At 39.3% G+C, this 15879-nt stretch overlaps 1 protein-coding gene across 2 annotated transcripts in view; it reads left to right on the top strand.

Moving 5' to 3' along the window:
* The window catches only part of BRAF (B-Raf proto-oncogene, serine/threonine kinase), an 80600-nt gene that overhangs the window by 13493 nt on the left and 51228 nt on the right, over positions 1-15879 (top strand). For both annotated transcript variants that reach the window (XM_032106900.1, XM_032106901.1), the window contains exons 2-3: positions 2513-2614; positions 13804-14067. In XM_032106900.1, coding sequence (XP_031962791.1) covers positions 2513-2614; positions 13804-14067 — 366 coding nt within the window. The remainder of the gene's footprint in view (positions 1-2512; positions 2615-13803; positions 14068-15879) is intronic.

The raw sequence follows: 15879 nt of genomic DNA, 5'->3' as shown, positions 1-15879 counted from the left end.
TTGCAGGAAGATCTCTGCCTTTGTTAGAGGCTGTTTGATTCTCTTGCCAATGTTTTCAAAATAACGTGCTTCCATTGTGCATATTGCTGGTTGTGTTATATTTGTTATTTGGTATTTTTACTGTAAGAGAAGAGAGAAGCAAGGTTCTGGTTATGGGCACAAAACAGAAAATAACGTGAGCAGGGAAGTTACTCATTGATAATGAAAAAAGTATTTGGAAACTCATGTGGCAGGGGCTCATTCTCCTTGGCACTGGTGAGGCCTTGCCTGAAGTACTCTGTCCAGTTCAGGGCTCCCCAGTACAAGAGAAACATGGTTATACTGGAGAGCTGTGCTGGCTGTACTATCCAGTGAAGAGCCACAGAGATGATGGGCAATGGAAAATGGAGCCAGGCTGTCTTCAGCAGTGCCCAGTGACAAGACCAGAGGCCGTGGACACAAAATGAAACACAAGGAGGTTCCTTCTGAACATCAGGAAATATTTTTACTGTGAGGGTGACTGAGCACTGGCACAGCCTCGGGGAGGTTGTGGAGTCTCTATCCTTGGAGATGTTCAAAAACCATCTGGACATGGTCCTGGGCATCCTGCTTGAGGCGGAGCATGGACCAGATGACTTCAAGAGTTCCCTTCCAACCTCAAATCCCTCTGCAATTCTGTGTTGCTTTGTCAGTGAAGAATCTTCCCTCTTCACCTTCCTCATTGCCAGGCAGTTAAACAGTAAATTGTTCATTTCGATGAGGAAAACCTATGCTGGGTAAAATTGCCAGAATAACCAAACAATAGACATTTCATTAGGTACTAATAAACCTATTCCTGAAGGTAATCCTGAGGTAATTCCTAAGATTGCCAGGAATTTTCAGTATCTGCAGCCCAGGTTAACAGCAGCATGTTACCAATTACATGGTAAGCAAACATCCTGAGTCTTACATCGAACAGGTTAATTGATTCAGTGTTGATTCATGCTTGTTCTTTTCACCAAGCATACAACTAGCCCTTGCCATCTTGGGAAAAACCAATCAAATACAGAAAACCTTCTCTTTGCTGCTGGCTGTCAGTCCTAGGTTCAGTGATAAATGATTGCAAGTTGAGAAGCAAGTTGACTCCCACCATTGCCTCAAGGGAATTTACATACAGAATACTTGAGTAGCACATTCTTTGGTATCCCCCCACTCTCACTTTTTGTAGTTTGGTTTGCTTGTTCCTGAGTGAACTATTTTTGCTCAACTGTAGCTTCTTAATGAAATCTTTGTTCTGGTACCTGTTCAAAAAATTGGGCTAGAAGTGGATCAGTCATTAGTTTACTTCAGGAAATTGCTGGCAGATAACTGATACCTAGAAATAGAATGGGTAAATAAGGTGATGTGCAAAATGCAAGTTCAGTATTTTAGAATTTGTTTATTTGTGAACTTCTCAATTTACATATTAAAACCTGGTTTGGTCCATCTTGGATTGCATCCTATTAATGGTGCCTACTTTAGAATATGAAGTTATTTGCATAGGTTTTTTTGCTGAGGTAGGTTGTCACAATTTGTACATGCAGACTTGATCTTGAGACTATGTATTATATGTTATAATCCATGAAGTAGAAAAGAGTTATCTGGAAAAGGTAACAGGAATCTTTAAACTGTCTTTGGAAGAAGCATCCTAGGGTGACCCATCCTAGCTCTAAAAACTGATTGAATAATTTTTTCTGATAAGTAGTCTGAATAACAGTATGTATGAAGGAGCAATTCTCCTTTCTTCCTTCCTCGTCCTCTGCTATAAGTTTCTCATTTTGCTTGGACTTGCTTCTTACATCAGTGTGGCATTATTGCTTTAAAGGTTCGGTCTTGTGCTTTGCTGCCTTTCTTAGGTATAAATTTGGATTCATAATACTGTTCACCTACAGTAGTGTCCAAGTCCTAAAGTGAACTCTTTCCAGTTGTGAAGAATGAGTAGCAACATGAGTGCTTTCACAGTTCAATGCTGTAGGTCATCTCTGTGTACAGGAGGTAAATGTCTTTTTCAGGTCATGTCCAAGGTCTGTAGCTCGCAGGGTAGACTGAATATGGAAGTTGAGATATAGAAGGTGCTCTTTAAAATCAAGACATTCTATTGCCATGTAAATTGAACACTAGGTCTGGGTTTGTGAGTGTTGTTTACATACGTTGCTTGAGGTTTCATAGAAAAACTCCTTAAGTAAATGTTGTAGTACTGTACAAATTGGCTTACTAAGTCTTGCAAGGAAAATACTTAATATGATTGATAAACAAGGAAAACAAGCCATTCTTAGAAGTTGTTTATTCAATAGGTCCTGAATTTTAAAACTAAATTTAAGGTTTTTTCTGTTTATTTCAGAAGCAAGCTGTTACTGAAACTGGATGGACAGGATAGCCTTTTGCACTCCTTTATTGATAATTAAAATTTTTATTATGGACTTCTCTTACTAAATATCAAGAGATTCTTGTTTTGTTCTAGGACAGATTCTGTAGGCTTCTTTTGATGATTAAATATTTTAATTTTCTGTTCTAGGTGTGGAACATCAAACAGATGATTAAATTGACACAAGAACATATAGAAGCACTGCTAGACAAATTTGGAGGAGAGCATAACCCACCATCAATATATTTAGAGGTAAGTTTACATTCAAACAAATGTGGTTAGATTAATGTTGTGTTATCTTAATCTTACAGGAAGCATCTGAGGTTAAATCTGAGAATACCTGTAGTAAAAGGGAATATTCTCCTTGTGCATTACTTTACTCTTTTCTAAGAGATAGAAAGGAACTGTATGGGATTCAGTAGGGGAAGATCAGTGGCACGGTGTAAAATAATGTTGGTGCAATTGAAATGTCAAGCCCCTTTGTAGGGGCCAGGGGAAAGAAGATTGTGTTTATAATGGAGAAAGTCATGCTCTGTTAAAAGCCAATATATACACATGAAAACATTTTGTAAGACTAGCTTTGCCTTTAAAGCAGCTGACTTCCCTTTTTTTCTCTTTGAAAAATGATCACGTATAATCCAAAAAATTGCATAAGTAGAAGGGGACTTCTTAAAGAAATACATAAAATTGTGGGGTGGAATAAAATTTTTAAGCCATTTTTAATTTGTAAACTAACTACAAATTCAATGTCTGTATTCTTTCATCATTCCAAATTCATAGAGTTTCATTGACATAGGACCATTAAGAGCTTAAAGAGCTGCATGCAAAAGTTACCTCTATTAGGAATTAAATGGGCATCACGTGCTTCAAACCTGCCCTTTTCATGCTTCTCTCAAGTATTGAAATAACTGGAGGTCAACCAGATTTCCTTTGTAGTCCTTTTATTTGTAATTGCTGCCTAAAGGTACTGGGTAATTAAAAATAAAGATCTCATTATTTGAGGTACTTCTAGCTTTTAGCTTAATATGTCAGAGCAGGGTGCTAGGTTGATTGTACAAATGTTGACATTATGTCCTTAAGGTCAAATGAGGCCCTCAGCAGTTGCTTTACTTATTGCTAATGTGAAATGGGAGTATTGAGTCAGTGCTATCACTATTTTATCCACTCCGCTATATTTAAACACACCTCTGTTTTCACATGAACCAGTTCATTCCATATATCTAGAATTATTATTGCCACATGCAGTGGGTTTTGTTAGGTTGTGTATCAAACCTCAATAATAATAATGAACTTAGTCTGGATTTCAGGTAGGGAAGTTGTTAGTTCATCACAGCCATTTGTCACTTGCTTTTATTGAAACTATAACCAAGATCCATCACTGGAAGCTCTATGTTTGTTCTGTGGATCAATGATAGGGAAAAGAGCATTTGCAGTTATAAATATGTACTGGGAAATGATTACGGCAGCATAAAGAGTAAGTCTGGAATAGTTGGTGACCATAAAGCATGAAGCTGAAAGCAGATGAGCACGTTCAAGGGATCCATGTGCCACTGAGATGGAGCTGCAGCTCTGGCTCATCAGCATGGTAGGGCAGCCCTGTGAGGCAGAGCCGGGTGTTCCTCTGCTGCAGCGAGTTCTGCTGGATCATGAGCGGGGCTTGGGACGAGTAGTGCTGGTACTGACTAGGGAGCCACAAGCCATTGGGAGGAAGGTGAAAGGGGCTGACACTGTGCTTTTTCAGTTGAGTTATCCCATGGGACAGTGAGCCCTGTGAAAGAGCCTGCCATTGTTGAAATGAAAAGCTTGTTCTTCCCAGCTCTTTGCTATGTGGTTCTTCCGCTTCCTTTGTTCACGTACTTGCAGTACTGGCAGTGACTAAGCCACTGCCAGTCACTAACCTGTACGGAAAATATTCTGGTTTTGCTTGATTACTTTACCATCCAGGTAGTAGTTTGAACTTGATCATGATGAAGTCAGTGAGCCCCAAAGCTGGGGTTGAGATTAGGAAAGGGAAAAGAGTTTGCAGCTGTGAGCCAAGAACTAGAAGATGGTGTGAGAGAGGAAAGGAACCTTTTATTTGGATGGTCACTAGCATAGATTAGATCATCCTCAGATGCATTTATCAAGGTGAACAGGATTAAATGCTGCAGACTTGTAATTTGTTTAGTGTGTAGACTTCCTGTGGTAGAACTAAAGTGTGAAAGAAAAAAAAAGAAGAAATCTATTACTGGGTGCCAGATACAGTTAGAAGCAAGATTACTCTCTACCCTTGACTGTTCATTTCAATCCAATAGCAGTTGTCTAATGTGTCCTTTCTTCACCTTTCCCACCTTTTGGCTGCTTTTGGCTTGGTCAAGACAGGACTTGCTTTCTGTTCTCAGTATTTACTTGGCAGCAATTTATCTGAATCTAACCTGTCACTGCTAGAGCTCATGACTTTCTGTATTCCATCACTTGTCAGAGAAAGGGCCAGAAAAACTCTGGTTGCAGCATGGAAGGACAAAGCTATATGTAAAAAGTTTTGAATATAGTGTGATAAAGTGTGAAAGAATGTGTTTGCCTCTAGGAGATGCAGAACTAAGAAAACACAGTAGTTTTGATACAAATAAAAAGATGTCTGTCTGACGTGTTAGAAATAGCAAACTTCCCATGTACAGAGTTAGTGTGTGATAGCGAGTTTGGGGCTCAAGTTCTGTACCTGGGTGTCATCACTGGCTTCTGTGGAGGGCTCCTCTTTCCCCTTAAGCTTTTACCTCTAGTCTGTGTCTAGGTCTTGGTGCTGTGGTCTGTGTACTCTCACCAAAGTGCTCAAGTGGGAAGGTAATGGAACTTAAAACTCTGTCCATCATCTTCTGAGCTTTCTATTTTTATTGCTTTGCCAAAGATTCATTTCTGGCTGTAATACAGTCCTGCTTTTACACAGAATCTTTATGGGTAATTTTGCTAGTGTGTTACTTGAACTGCATCATCCTTCCCTTTGTTGCCTTAGATTCATAGAATGGGTTGGGTTGGAAGGGATCTTTAAAGGTTGTCAAGTTTAACCCCCTCTGCAATAAGCAGGGGCATCTTCAACTACATCAGGTTGCTCAGAGCCCCATCCAACCTGGCCTTGAACATTTCCAGGGATGGAGCCTCTACCACCTGTGCCAGTGTTTTACCACCCTCATCATAAAAGTTTTCTTCCTTGTGTCTAGTATGGATCTAATCTCTTTTAGTTTAAAACCATCACCCCTTTTCCTGTCACAGCAGGCCCTGCTAAAAAGTCTGTCCCCATCTTTCTCATAGATGACCTTAAATATCAAAGGCCCTTTAACTATTCCCGGCTGAACAACCACAGCTCTCTCAACCTGTCTTCATAGGAGAGGTGCTCCAGCCCTCTCACCATCTTTCTCACCTTCCTTTGTACCCTCTCCAACAGGTCAATGTCCTTCTTATACTGGGAGCCCAGAGCTGGATGCAGCACTCTGGTGGGGTCTGACAAGAGCCGCACAGGGTGGCAGAATCACCTCCCTTCACCTGCTGGCCATGCTGCTTTGGATGCAGCCCAGGATGTGGTTGGCTTTCTGGGCTGAGTGCACTTTGCCAGCTCATGTCCAACTTTCCATTCACCAGTACCTGTTTTGCAGGGTTGCTCTCAATCCCTTCATCTCTCAGCCTGTGTTGATACTGATTTTAAAATCCTTCTGCTGCTCTAATCTCTTTGCATTTTCTATAAAACGTGAGCGACTCTTAAGGACTCCTGTAGATTGTGTCTCTTGATCATCTCTTGAGGTTGCTATCAGCAAGCATGTTGTCTTCTTTTAGCCGAAGTTGAAATTAGCCAGAGCTAATTGCTAGGTAAGCATCTGCAAATGAACACTTTTGCTTTCACCTATATTGCCTTTCACTAGATGTAAACATCTAGTTTTATTGTAATGCTTTTTGCAAAAACATGGCTTTTTTTACGCTTCTGACAAGTTTGACAGCTGTCCATCCATCTTCCAGTGTGTAGATTTTCAGTACCATAGGGTTTGTTTGGTTCTTTTGTATTCCTGTCTGGCTTTATATCTGTAATTTACTACAGTTCTCACTACCAGCTCATGTTCAGAGAACTTGCAGCACCCTATGCACTGGCTCCTGGCCTGTGTTGGAGCTGCCTCTGAAGACCTGTCAAGTGAAGTTGTGGTTGAACCTAGTGACAGCATTGCCTTCCAGTTAAAAGTGAAAGGAAGGGGTGGGGGGAGCAGAAGCTCATGAGAAAGCGGAAGAATTCAACAAGAAAGTAATTCTGAACATTTAGCATTCAGAGGTTATAGTAAAATTATTTGTGCATTGAATATAAAACATACATCTCTTTTAAAAATAAAAAGGAATTTATGCCTTGGTTACAGCTGCTCAAGACTTTTTGAAGCTTTTGTTTCTATGTTCATCTGAGATTGAAGACAAAATTTTCACCCCCCTCAGATTTTTTTTTCCTCCAAATTCAGGAGAGGGTGTCAACGCATTTTACGTCAAAAGAACGTTAAAACTGACAGCTGTTGTTGGAGCCATCATTTTGGGTTTCATCAACTGACTACGAAAGAGGAATGCTTTCCTTGAAATACCGAAAGTGATTGACATGTGCTGTGTTGAGTTCAGCATATATTTAATTATTCCTGCAAGAGGGAATACTCAGATGTAGGGGTATCTCCCTGCTTTGATCCATCACTCCTCAGTGATGGTCTTATAAAAGTGAGTGTGGAGCAGGGGGAGTAGAGCAGAGCGTGCAAGCCTGGGTGGAAAATGTAGTGTGAAGCTGGAGGGCAGCAAGTTGCTTGCCTTGGTCCTCCCTGGGCAGGAAAATTAGGGCTCAGGAGGGAGACCAGAGCTGCAGAGAGACTTCTGAGTGTTTGTCTAAGGTACAGAGGCAGGAAACAAAATGTACAGAAAAAAGAAAAGAACATTTGTCATTAATGACACAATTTTCTTCTAATCATTATAATTAGTAATAGCTTTGGGAATCTTGTCAATGTTCTCTAATATGATATTAAGAAAAACTTCTCTGTTTGTTCTGTCTGAAGGAAAGAATCCATCTAGTAAGCAATGACTGTATTAAAATCCAAAAATGGCTTGTAGCCAGATTTCCTTCTTACGTAATCTTGACTTTTAACTTCTGCCAATCACTGTGTGTGACCTCAGCTCAAACAGACCCCTGGAAATCACTGTCAAGCCACAGAATGGTTTGGGTTGGAAGCAACCTTCAAGGTCATCAAGTTCCAACCTCCCTGCCGTGGGCTGGTAACCTTTCACTAAACCAGCTAGACCAATGGCTCAAAGCCCCATCCCTAGAGCAGTTCAGGGACAGGCCGTCCTCAGTTTCTCTGGGAAACCTGTTCCATACATCACCATGCTCAGAGTGAAGAATTTCTTCCTAATATCTAATCTAAACACACCCTCTTTCGATTTAAAGCCATTGCCCCTTGTCCTGTCACTACATGCCTGTGTAAAAAGCCCCTCTCCAGCTTTCCTGTAGGGCCCCTTTAGGTGCTGTAAGGTCTCCTGGAGCCTCCTTCAAGCTGAAGAACCCCAAATCTCTCAGCCTGTCTTCATAGGAGAGGTGCTCCAAATATTTGAAATAACTGCTTGACTCAGTAGATGTAGAAATATCATTAATTGTATTTTATTTTCTCCTGGAAAGAGGCTGCAGGAGCTTCTCAATAGGTTTTACCACACTTTTTGGAAGCACTCTGTATCTCGGTAGCTGAAAACATCAATGATTTTTGTCTTCCCACATAATTTCTTAGTGCCTTATATCAGTCCTTGAAGTGCTGTTTCCCAAAATACATAGTTTGTGACTCACCATGGAAAAACCCTTTTCCTAAGGGTTTTTCTAAGCATTGTAAATATTGGAAATCTTTACTGCAAAGAAGGCTGCTATTATGATACTGGGAAAACCTGGGATTCACTAGCAAAAATGGTTAAAATATGCACTTATGTATTCTTTGGAACATCCATCAAAATTTGTATTTCTTTTGTCTCTACCAACAAAATACTGATGAAAAGGGTAGCCTGAGTTAAGGCAAGGAGAATAAAGGCCTGTGTATTGGTAACAAATGTAGTGTACAAACTGAAATGGGTTGCACAGACCCAGGCTGGCCAAAAGCACTCAGCTCAAACTCAGAAGGTAGGGATCGTGGTTAAATGACTTAATCAGATTTGTTAGCCTTTGTAGACTCTTAATGACTGTTCAGGGAGGCCTTACCTCTTTAAACTTCCCAGCTGCTGTGTGTCCTTTTTACCCCATAGTCATGTGTACAGTATTACCTACCAGCGCTTCCCTCTGAGAACTGAAAGAGTTTTGGCCCATTCGCATGGAAATTCTTGTCTGGGATGGGGTTGCATTCTGGACCAGTAGGTTACTTCAGTTAACAGTCCAAGACTAAGCTGCCAGGTCTTTTGAGGTTTGTTTGGTTTGATTTTGGTTTTTTAATTTGGACTCCACACAAAATAGAACACTATGCAAATGCACAGAATTACAGTGGTATCAAAATAAGTTTTAATACTCGGTCAGCTTTCTAATACTGTCTTGAAGGAATCATTCTCTTTCTTACTCCTACTCTTGGAAGCAATTTAAAATGAGAATCGTGGAGGTAGAGGCATGTTTGCCCCCAGCTACCGTGATTTTTATTTTTTTCCTGGCTTTCTCTTTGCCTGGATGTGTTTTATTCAGAGGCATTGCTGTTCTCAGTTTTGAGAGTTTGGCTGTTGAACATCAGGAGGGTATTTAATTTCTTATGCCTGTGTATCTGAAGAATCGATGCAGGAGGTCAAATTAGTTAATTAAAGAAGATTACCTCTTTGCTGATCTGAAGTATGCTTATTGCAACAGCAGGCAGATACCGTCTGAAATAGATCTTGGTGATTGTTCCAGACTGTGGGATTCCAGGAAAATGCTAACACTGCATACAGACACTGGGAAACCTGGTGGCCCTCTGGGGAATTTCAGATTGGTTTTTACCAGGCTCCTAACAGATGCTGTTCAAATATGTTGGACCAAAACTGGAGTGTCTAAAGTTAGACTAAGTACAGATTTAGGAGTCTTACTAAATGAAGAAGTCATGACGTATGTTACTGTCTATCTTCAGCTCCCATTTAACTTAGTGGGATTTGCATTTGATCAACAGCCTAAAAGGTCAGACATGTTTTAAATAGAAACACAATCTCAGTTTCAAAGACCAGGAACCTGCAGTTCAGGCTTTTAAGTCTTGCACTGTGTGGATAGTATCTAAAGTTGACTGAGGGAGAGAGAGAGCATGGCAAAGACAGTTACCTGCTTGAATTTAGACTGGTGTTCTAACCAGATGTACTAAGGGGCAGAGAGAAGGAGAAGTCATGTTTTTCTACTTAGGTTTCTCACTGATTAATTAAAATTTTAAAATTGTTGCTTTTTATTTCCTTAGATGATGTTACTAGAATGTATAGCCTGGTCATGGCCCAAGAAAACAAATTTCAAATATAATATAAATTATATGTAAGAAAAAAATACGCGTATTTTTGAAAAAACCCTTTGTCCTTATCTTGTCATCAGAACTCTTTTGGCATATCTGCATTACATCTTTCAAATTCTGTTGACTTCTGAGGTCATTTTCTTTTGTCAGTAGGTTGCAACGTTTAAGAAGTAACTTTAAGGCTGCTGCTCCTGAGTATTCACAACAGTTAAAACTGCAGAATGTATGCAGCAGAATAAGACAGCAGTTGTATTTCAGCATGTGTGCACACTGAATATAAACATGCCATCTTATAATGCTTTAGCTGGACTTTGCAGCTTATCAGGCCTTGATGCATTTTACTTAGCTGAAGTTTCAGGGGTATTCTCACGTGTATAAGATTATTATATGGTATGCAAATATACTGATATGCAATATAATTAAAATTCACTTTTTGTTCTATTTTTGATAGCCATAGGATTATGTGTAGATTGACAAGTTCTGCCGATTTTAATCTAATATTCAACTTTTCAAATACATACTTTGTGAAATAAAACTAAGTTCACACTAAGCTGGGAGCAGTCTGAGCTGTCAGTGACCCACCCTGATGATACCAGCAGCAAACTGCACGCTGGGCTGCATCAGCAAATGTGGCCAGCATGAAGAGGCACCCATCCATCCACTCATTACCTGTGTGGCTGCTTTGGGGTGGTGTTCAGCACGGGGAAGAGAAGGTTCAGGAGGAATCTGCAGGCTCTTTCAATGTTAGGAGAGGGTCAGACCTATGCAGACATGCACAGCAAACGGGGAAGGGGCAATGTCACACACAGTGAGCATCAAGTTCATTTCATAAGAGACAATTCCTCATCACGAGTGTGGGTTTTGAGCTCTGGAATTGGCTGCTTAGAGGTTGAGGGCTCTCCATCTTTCAAGACTTGCAAAGCTTGCTTTGGCAAGGCCCTGAGCAGCCTCATTGAACTTAAAAATTTTTTTTGTGCTAAACACTTGTTTGGACTAGATGACTTCTGCGGATATCTTCCAACCTTTTTTTTTCATTTTTTTGTTTTCTCTCTTGTAATTCTTTATCAAGCAAGATTTAAGTTTTATGTAGAACCTTACTTCTTAATGGGAATATGTGAACTGATTGGATTGCAGTCTCGATTTCATAAACTCTTCCTTCTGAAATGCCTTTGGAATCCTTGATTTCATGATTTGTTTGAATATTCATCTTATTGATCTGTGACCTAATTTTAATTTTTACAGTTTGTTTTTGAAAAACACTGTCAGAAATAAACCTCATAGTTGATGTAGAGGGCCTTGGCTGACTTGAAGGTTTGTGTAGCTGTTGATGCCCATCTGCTAAGGTGGCTGTGCTGCTGCAGATCAGTTTTGTAGATAGGCCAAATCTGCAGTATAATCTTTCTTTTAGCTAGAAATACTTGCCATACGTCAGCTTTGCTGATGTAACAATCATTGAATTTAACTCTATAGAGTAATTCTTGTCTTGACTTGGTGCTGTTGCCTTAAAGTCTATTGGTGCTAATCATCAGATGAAACTTTGTTTCTCCAAAGTACTTAACCTTAGTGAAATGAAATTTTATTGGAGGTATTCTGTTTCTGCTGCACGTACTGTTGCTCTTTTTGTATAAGGAGAATTTTTTTTTTCTTTTTTTTAAAGAGCAAATTGTACTTAAAGTTCAGCAATGCATTTCTGCTTCCTTTATGTTTTACTAGGGGATCTTCTGCTATGACACTGAATTGCTGTAGCATAATTGAGAGCTTTTGTTCTCACAAAAAATACAGAGCTTTTTGCAGAAATCAGTGGTATAGAACCCAAAGCCAGCAGCAGCTCCCAGCTTTCCATACTCATTGTTTATTCTCTTAAGATAAATCATTTGACTTTGAGTTTGCATTAGTGACAGATTAAGCTGCCAATATAAACATTGTAGGATTGAGTATTTTGAAAGTTGTGTGTAATTTTGTGAAGGAACTAACCCACAAGTGTCCGGAAGCAATGTAATGTTGCGTGTGTTTGAATAATATTTTGCAATGTTCATGAGAAAGGGAAGTAAGTATTTAGAGAAGTATTGGTGAAATGGTAACAGTTTATGTTTCCTAATTTTTGTTTACTGAAAATAATTCTTGACACATGGAGCTTTTACTCAAGTTTCCATGAGAAGTTGATCCTGGAAGTAGGAGAGACACTTGTGTTACTCTACAGCCAAAAAATGCCATTATTTATGGTTGGGTAACCTTTCAATTTATTTTTTGACAGTACAATTGGGTTAGAGTGAAGATGTTTTGATTTTAAGTCTCAGAGTTTGGGGTCTATTTGTGAAATGCTAGACATCTTCTGTTTTTAAAAGAAATAGAAAATAGTTTTCAGTTTCTTGCAGCTTATATATGTTTATCAGAAGTGGAACCCATAAAATTTAGAATTTGCAACTGTGATGTTCACCACCATTCTTTAAAATGCTTTTTCTTTCTTATTCCTCACTGTCAAATTATCATTTTCTTTGTTAATGCTGTGGGGGTGATGACTCATTTTGAACATAGGTCCATCCTGGGAGGATGCTAAGCTTTCTTAAAAAGGGAGGGGTGAGCCACTGTTTACTCAGCAACACCAGTTTGGATTAGATGAGCCTGCACATTTAACCTGGAGAAATAAATCGGAGAAATAAACTCCTAATAAAATGTAATACTTGTGGCTACAGTACTGAATGCTGGTTATTTTTTCTCTATTTTTCTTTTTCCACATGTAGATGCTGCAGACTTTTGGTCAGTTAAATTCTCCTGTAACTTTAATTAGCAACATGTTATGAACAAAAAACTAGGAAATCAAATAAAATAAATAATTTTAAACGACAGAACCAGAAAGTATTTTTCTTTTGTATAAATATACTTGAAAATATCATTGAAGAATTTATGCATATTGGTATGGATCTTGGCCTTGCTGTAGAGAGAAGTAGAAAATTCCGTTCCCTATTGCTTACATGTTAGGTTTGGAAGATCTTTGTTTCTTCTTTTCTGTAAAGGTCTAAGCATTCCAGTTAACACTGACATGGTTCTGTAGCGTGAAACACAGGTTGCTAAACTGTTTCAGGTTTTTAAAGATATTTTACTAATTTATATACTGAAGAAATGGTTCTAGTACTTGGATACCGACCAAAATTTTCTTGTTACAAAGTTGTGAGTAACAAACTTGAAATAAAAATATATACTGATTATGTATTTGTTTTATAGATCTTGGCACTATTGCTTAACTTGACTACATTTAATAAAGACTTAATGGGCAAATTTAATATTACTGATTTTTTTGTTTGTTTGCTTAAGAAACTTGATCTGTGTAATCAGGTTTTACATAAACATGCTGAAAAGATGTTAAAAAACTTTCAAAGGAACACTTTTCCATGTTTTTCGTTGGCTTTGAAACAGGGCAAACTATGTTGTGTTCTAAATGAAAAACATTTTTTGTCCCATTTGGTATGAAAGGATAGTGCCAGAGGTGAACGATGGTGAACAGTGAGCTAGGTGAGTTGTCAGATACAGATGATAAAAAGCAGATCTGAGCTTTCTCTTAGTTATTGCATTAGAGGTATTTAACTGTCATTCCAACAGAATGATAAATTTATCTGGAGCACAGTAATTCAGCAGTGCAGCTGACAACATTTGTTAAAGATTTCTGGGTTTTTTTAAAGAGATTATGTATTAGAATCTTCAGTGCAGGTGCTCTGAAACTGTAACTTATGATTTCTTTTATCCATTTCTTCATCTAATTTATTAAAACATTACTTGTTGGTTCAGAAGGTTTAACATGATGTATTGAAAGCCATTCCTTCATTGTGTCCTGAAAAATTTGACCAGGCCATTTTGTTCCTATTCCTGGGAAATTTGTATTAGTTTAGGAAGTGTTTTGTTTCGTGTTTGTTCCAAATTTAGATTTCTCGTTTTGTCTGAGGCTACTACTTGATTAAAACAGCTGCTGTTCCTTTACAGGCCTATGAAGAGTACACCAGCAAGCTTGATGCTCTACAGCAGAGAGAACAGCAGTTACTGGAATCCATGGGGAATGGAACTGATTTCTCTGTCTCCAGTTCAGCTTCTACAGACACAGTTGCATCATCTTCTTCCTCTAGCCTCTCTGTAGCACCTTCATCCCTTTCAGTTTATCAAAACCCTGCTGATATGTCACGGAATAACCCTAAGTCTCCACAGAAGCCTATTGTTAGAGTCTTCCTGCCCAACAAGCAAAGGACTGTGGTGAGTCAGTTTCTATTCACATACTTGTAACTTCATTATTTCCTGTATCTCTCTCCCTCTGTATGCAAAAGTTAATTTAAGAGCTGAAAAGCTACCTGTGAGGAGGTCAGAGAAAGTGTCATGATAACTGTGCTCTGCCACACTCAGTTGTTTTGATCTTGTGAATGTTTTTGACAGGATTAAGGCAAAGAAGTCCATTAGAGCAATAATACAGAATACAGAACCTTCAGGAGTTTTATAACTATGAAGATACCTCAAGAAATAGTCTTCTCAAACCAGCTTTTGGATAAATAGTAATTTACCATTTTACAATAGTTAGAAAGGGACAGTAAGTGCTATTTCTTGTATTATACAAAATTATTGACTAGTTTAACAGGGCAAGATGGAGGAAGTGTTTTCTATGTTGTCAGAGTTACTAGCAGCATTGGTTCTTTAGAGCAAGAACCAGCCTCTTGCAGCTAAGAAGGGCTGTGCAGGATTGCTTGGAGGTTTTTCTTTTTTTGTTTTTCCTCCCTACTTACTGCGGTGAGTGTTTGTGTGGAGACCATGATGCTCTCAGGCCTTGTGTAGAGAACTGGCATGGGGAGGGGCATGGTTGCTATTAGAGGGGTCAAGAAATGTTGCCCACAAACTGTTTGAAACCTGGCGTTTATCAGTTTTGACAATGTTACTTCATGTGATTCCTGAAGTCATGGAAGAGTAGTTGACTTTTTGCTGCTAGAGAAGGGATTTTTTAATCAGTTAAGAGCTGCCAACTGAAGAGCCTTGATATGTGCTTTAGCGTAATACACTGCAAACTGTGATACATGAAATTATTGACAAGCCATAGTCTAGGCTCTATTTTGCAAGGTGGTACGTAATCCAAATTTAGCAGGGGAGCTGTGTTTCCAGAGAGGGTGGGAAATGAATGGACAACAAGAGTCCATGTCAAACCAGGACGTTTTGCAGCGGTCAGTCAGGTGTCAGCTATCTCTGGATTGTTACTGCCCGTTGAAATTGAGTTGCTGGTAAAAAGAAGATAACATAAACTGAGTAGTGCTGAGCATTGGAACATGCCCTCACCCTTTCCCTACCACTTTCCTTTCATTCTTCCCCCACCCCACTGAGCAAGAGACTTAAAGTGGGAACAGCATTGGAGGGTGGTTGTTGTCACCTGATTTTCTTTTTTAATATTGCTTAATTGTTCAAGATATTGCTGAAGATTGAAAGTAATATTTGGGTTTTGACCTGGGGAATGGGAGTTTAGTGTAGACTGTGACCACTGCAGAATGTACAGTGTAAAGCCAGGTGATTCTGTTGTCTGTCTCTTGAGGAAAGTCTAAGCACACAGTACTACCCACAGAGTGAAATCTGGAGAGAAGGTACTGGATTTTGGAGGGACCCTGGTTTCTTCATGTGTTCTGTCCCACCCTGTCTGGCTATTTGCAGCCCCTGTCATGGGGCTCACAAGTCGGTTTTGTTTCTTTCCTGTAAAGGATCACAGCATATCACTTCCTGAGCTGTTCTGTGCATTACCTTTTTTGTCTCTCCTATGTGTTCTCCTGTCCTCTAAACCACATAGTATAATTCTACTCTTACTCTTTTCCCCTCATCTGCAATACTCTTGTTCTGCTTCTTTGTCTCTCCTTTTTTATGTCCTCCTCAATCCTGTTCTGTTTTTCCCAGCACTGAATCTAGGTGCTCCTTCTAGCAGGGAAATGTGGTTTAATTTCCGTATAGTCAGGTAGAGGCTCTTGATTCTGTCCCCAGCTTTCTACTGGAGGCTGAACAAGTCCAGCTCTGCAGCTAGTTTCCAGCTTGCTTTGGTTCTTT

The sequence above is a fragment of the Corvus moneduloides genome, chromosome 4 (assembly GCF_009650955.1).
Source record: "Corvus moneduloides isolate bCorMon1 chromosome 4, bCorMon1.pri, whole genome shotgun sequence".
Classification (NCBI taxonomy): Eukaryota; Metazoa; Chordata; class Aves; order Passeriformes; family Corvidae; genus Corvus; species Corvus moneduloides.
Note: the sequence above shows the minus strand (reverse complement) of the source record. Positions and strands in the feature narration are given on the sequence as shown.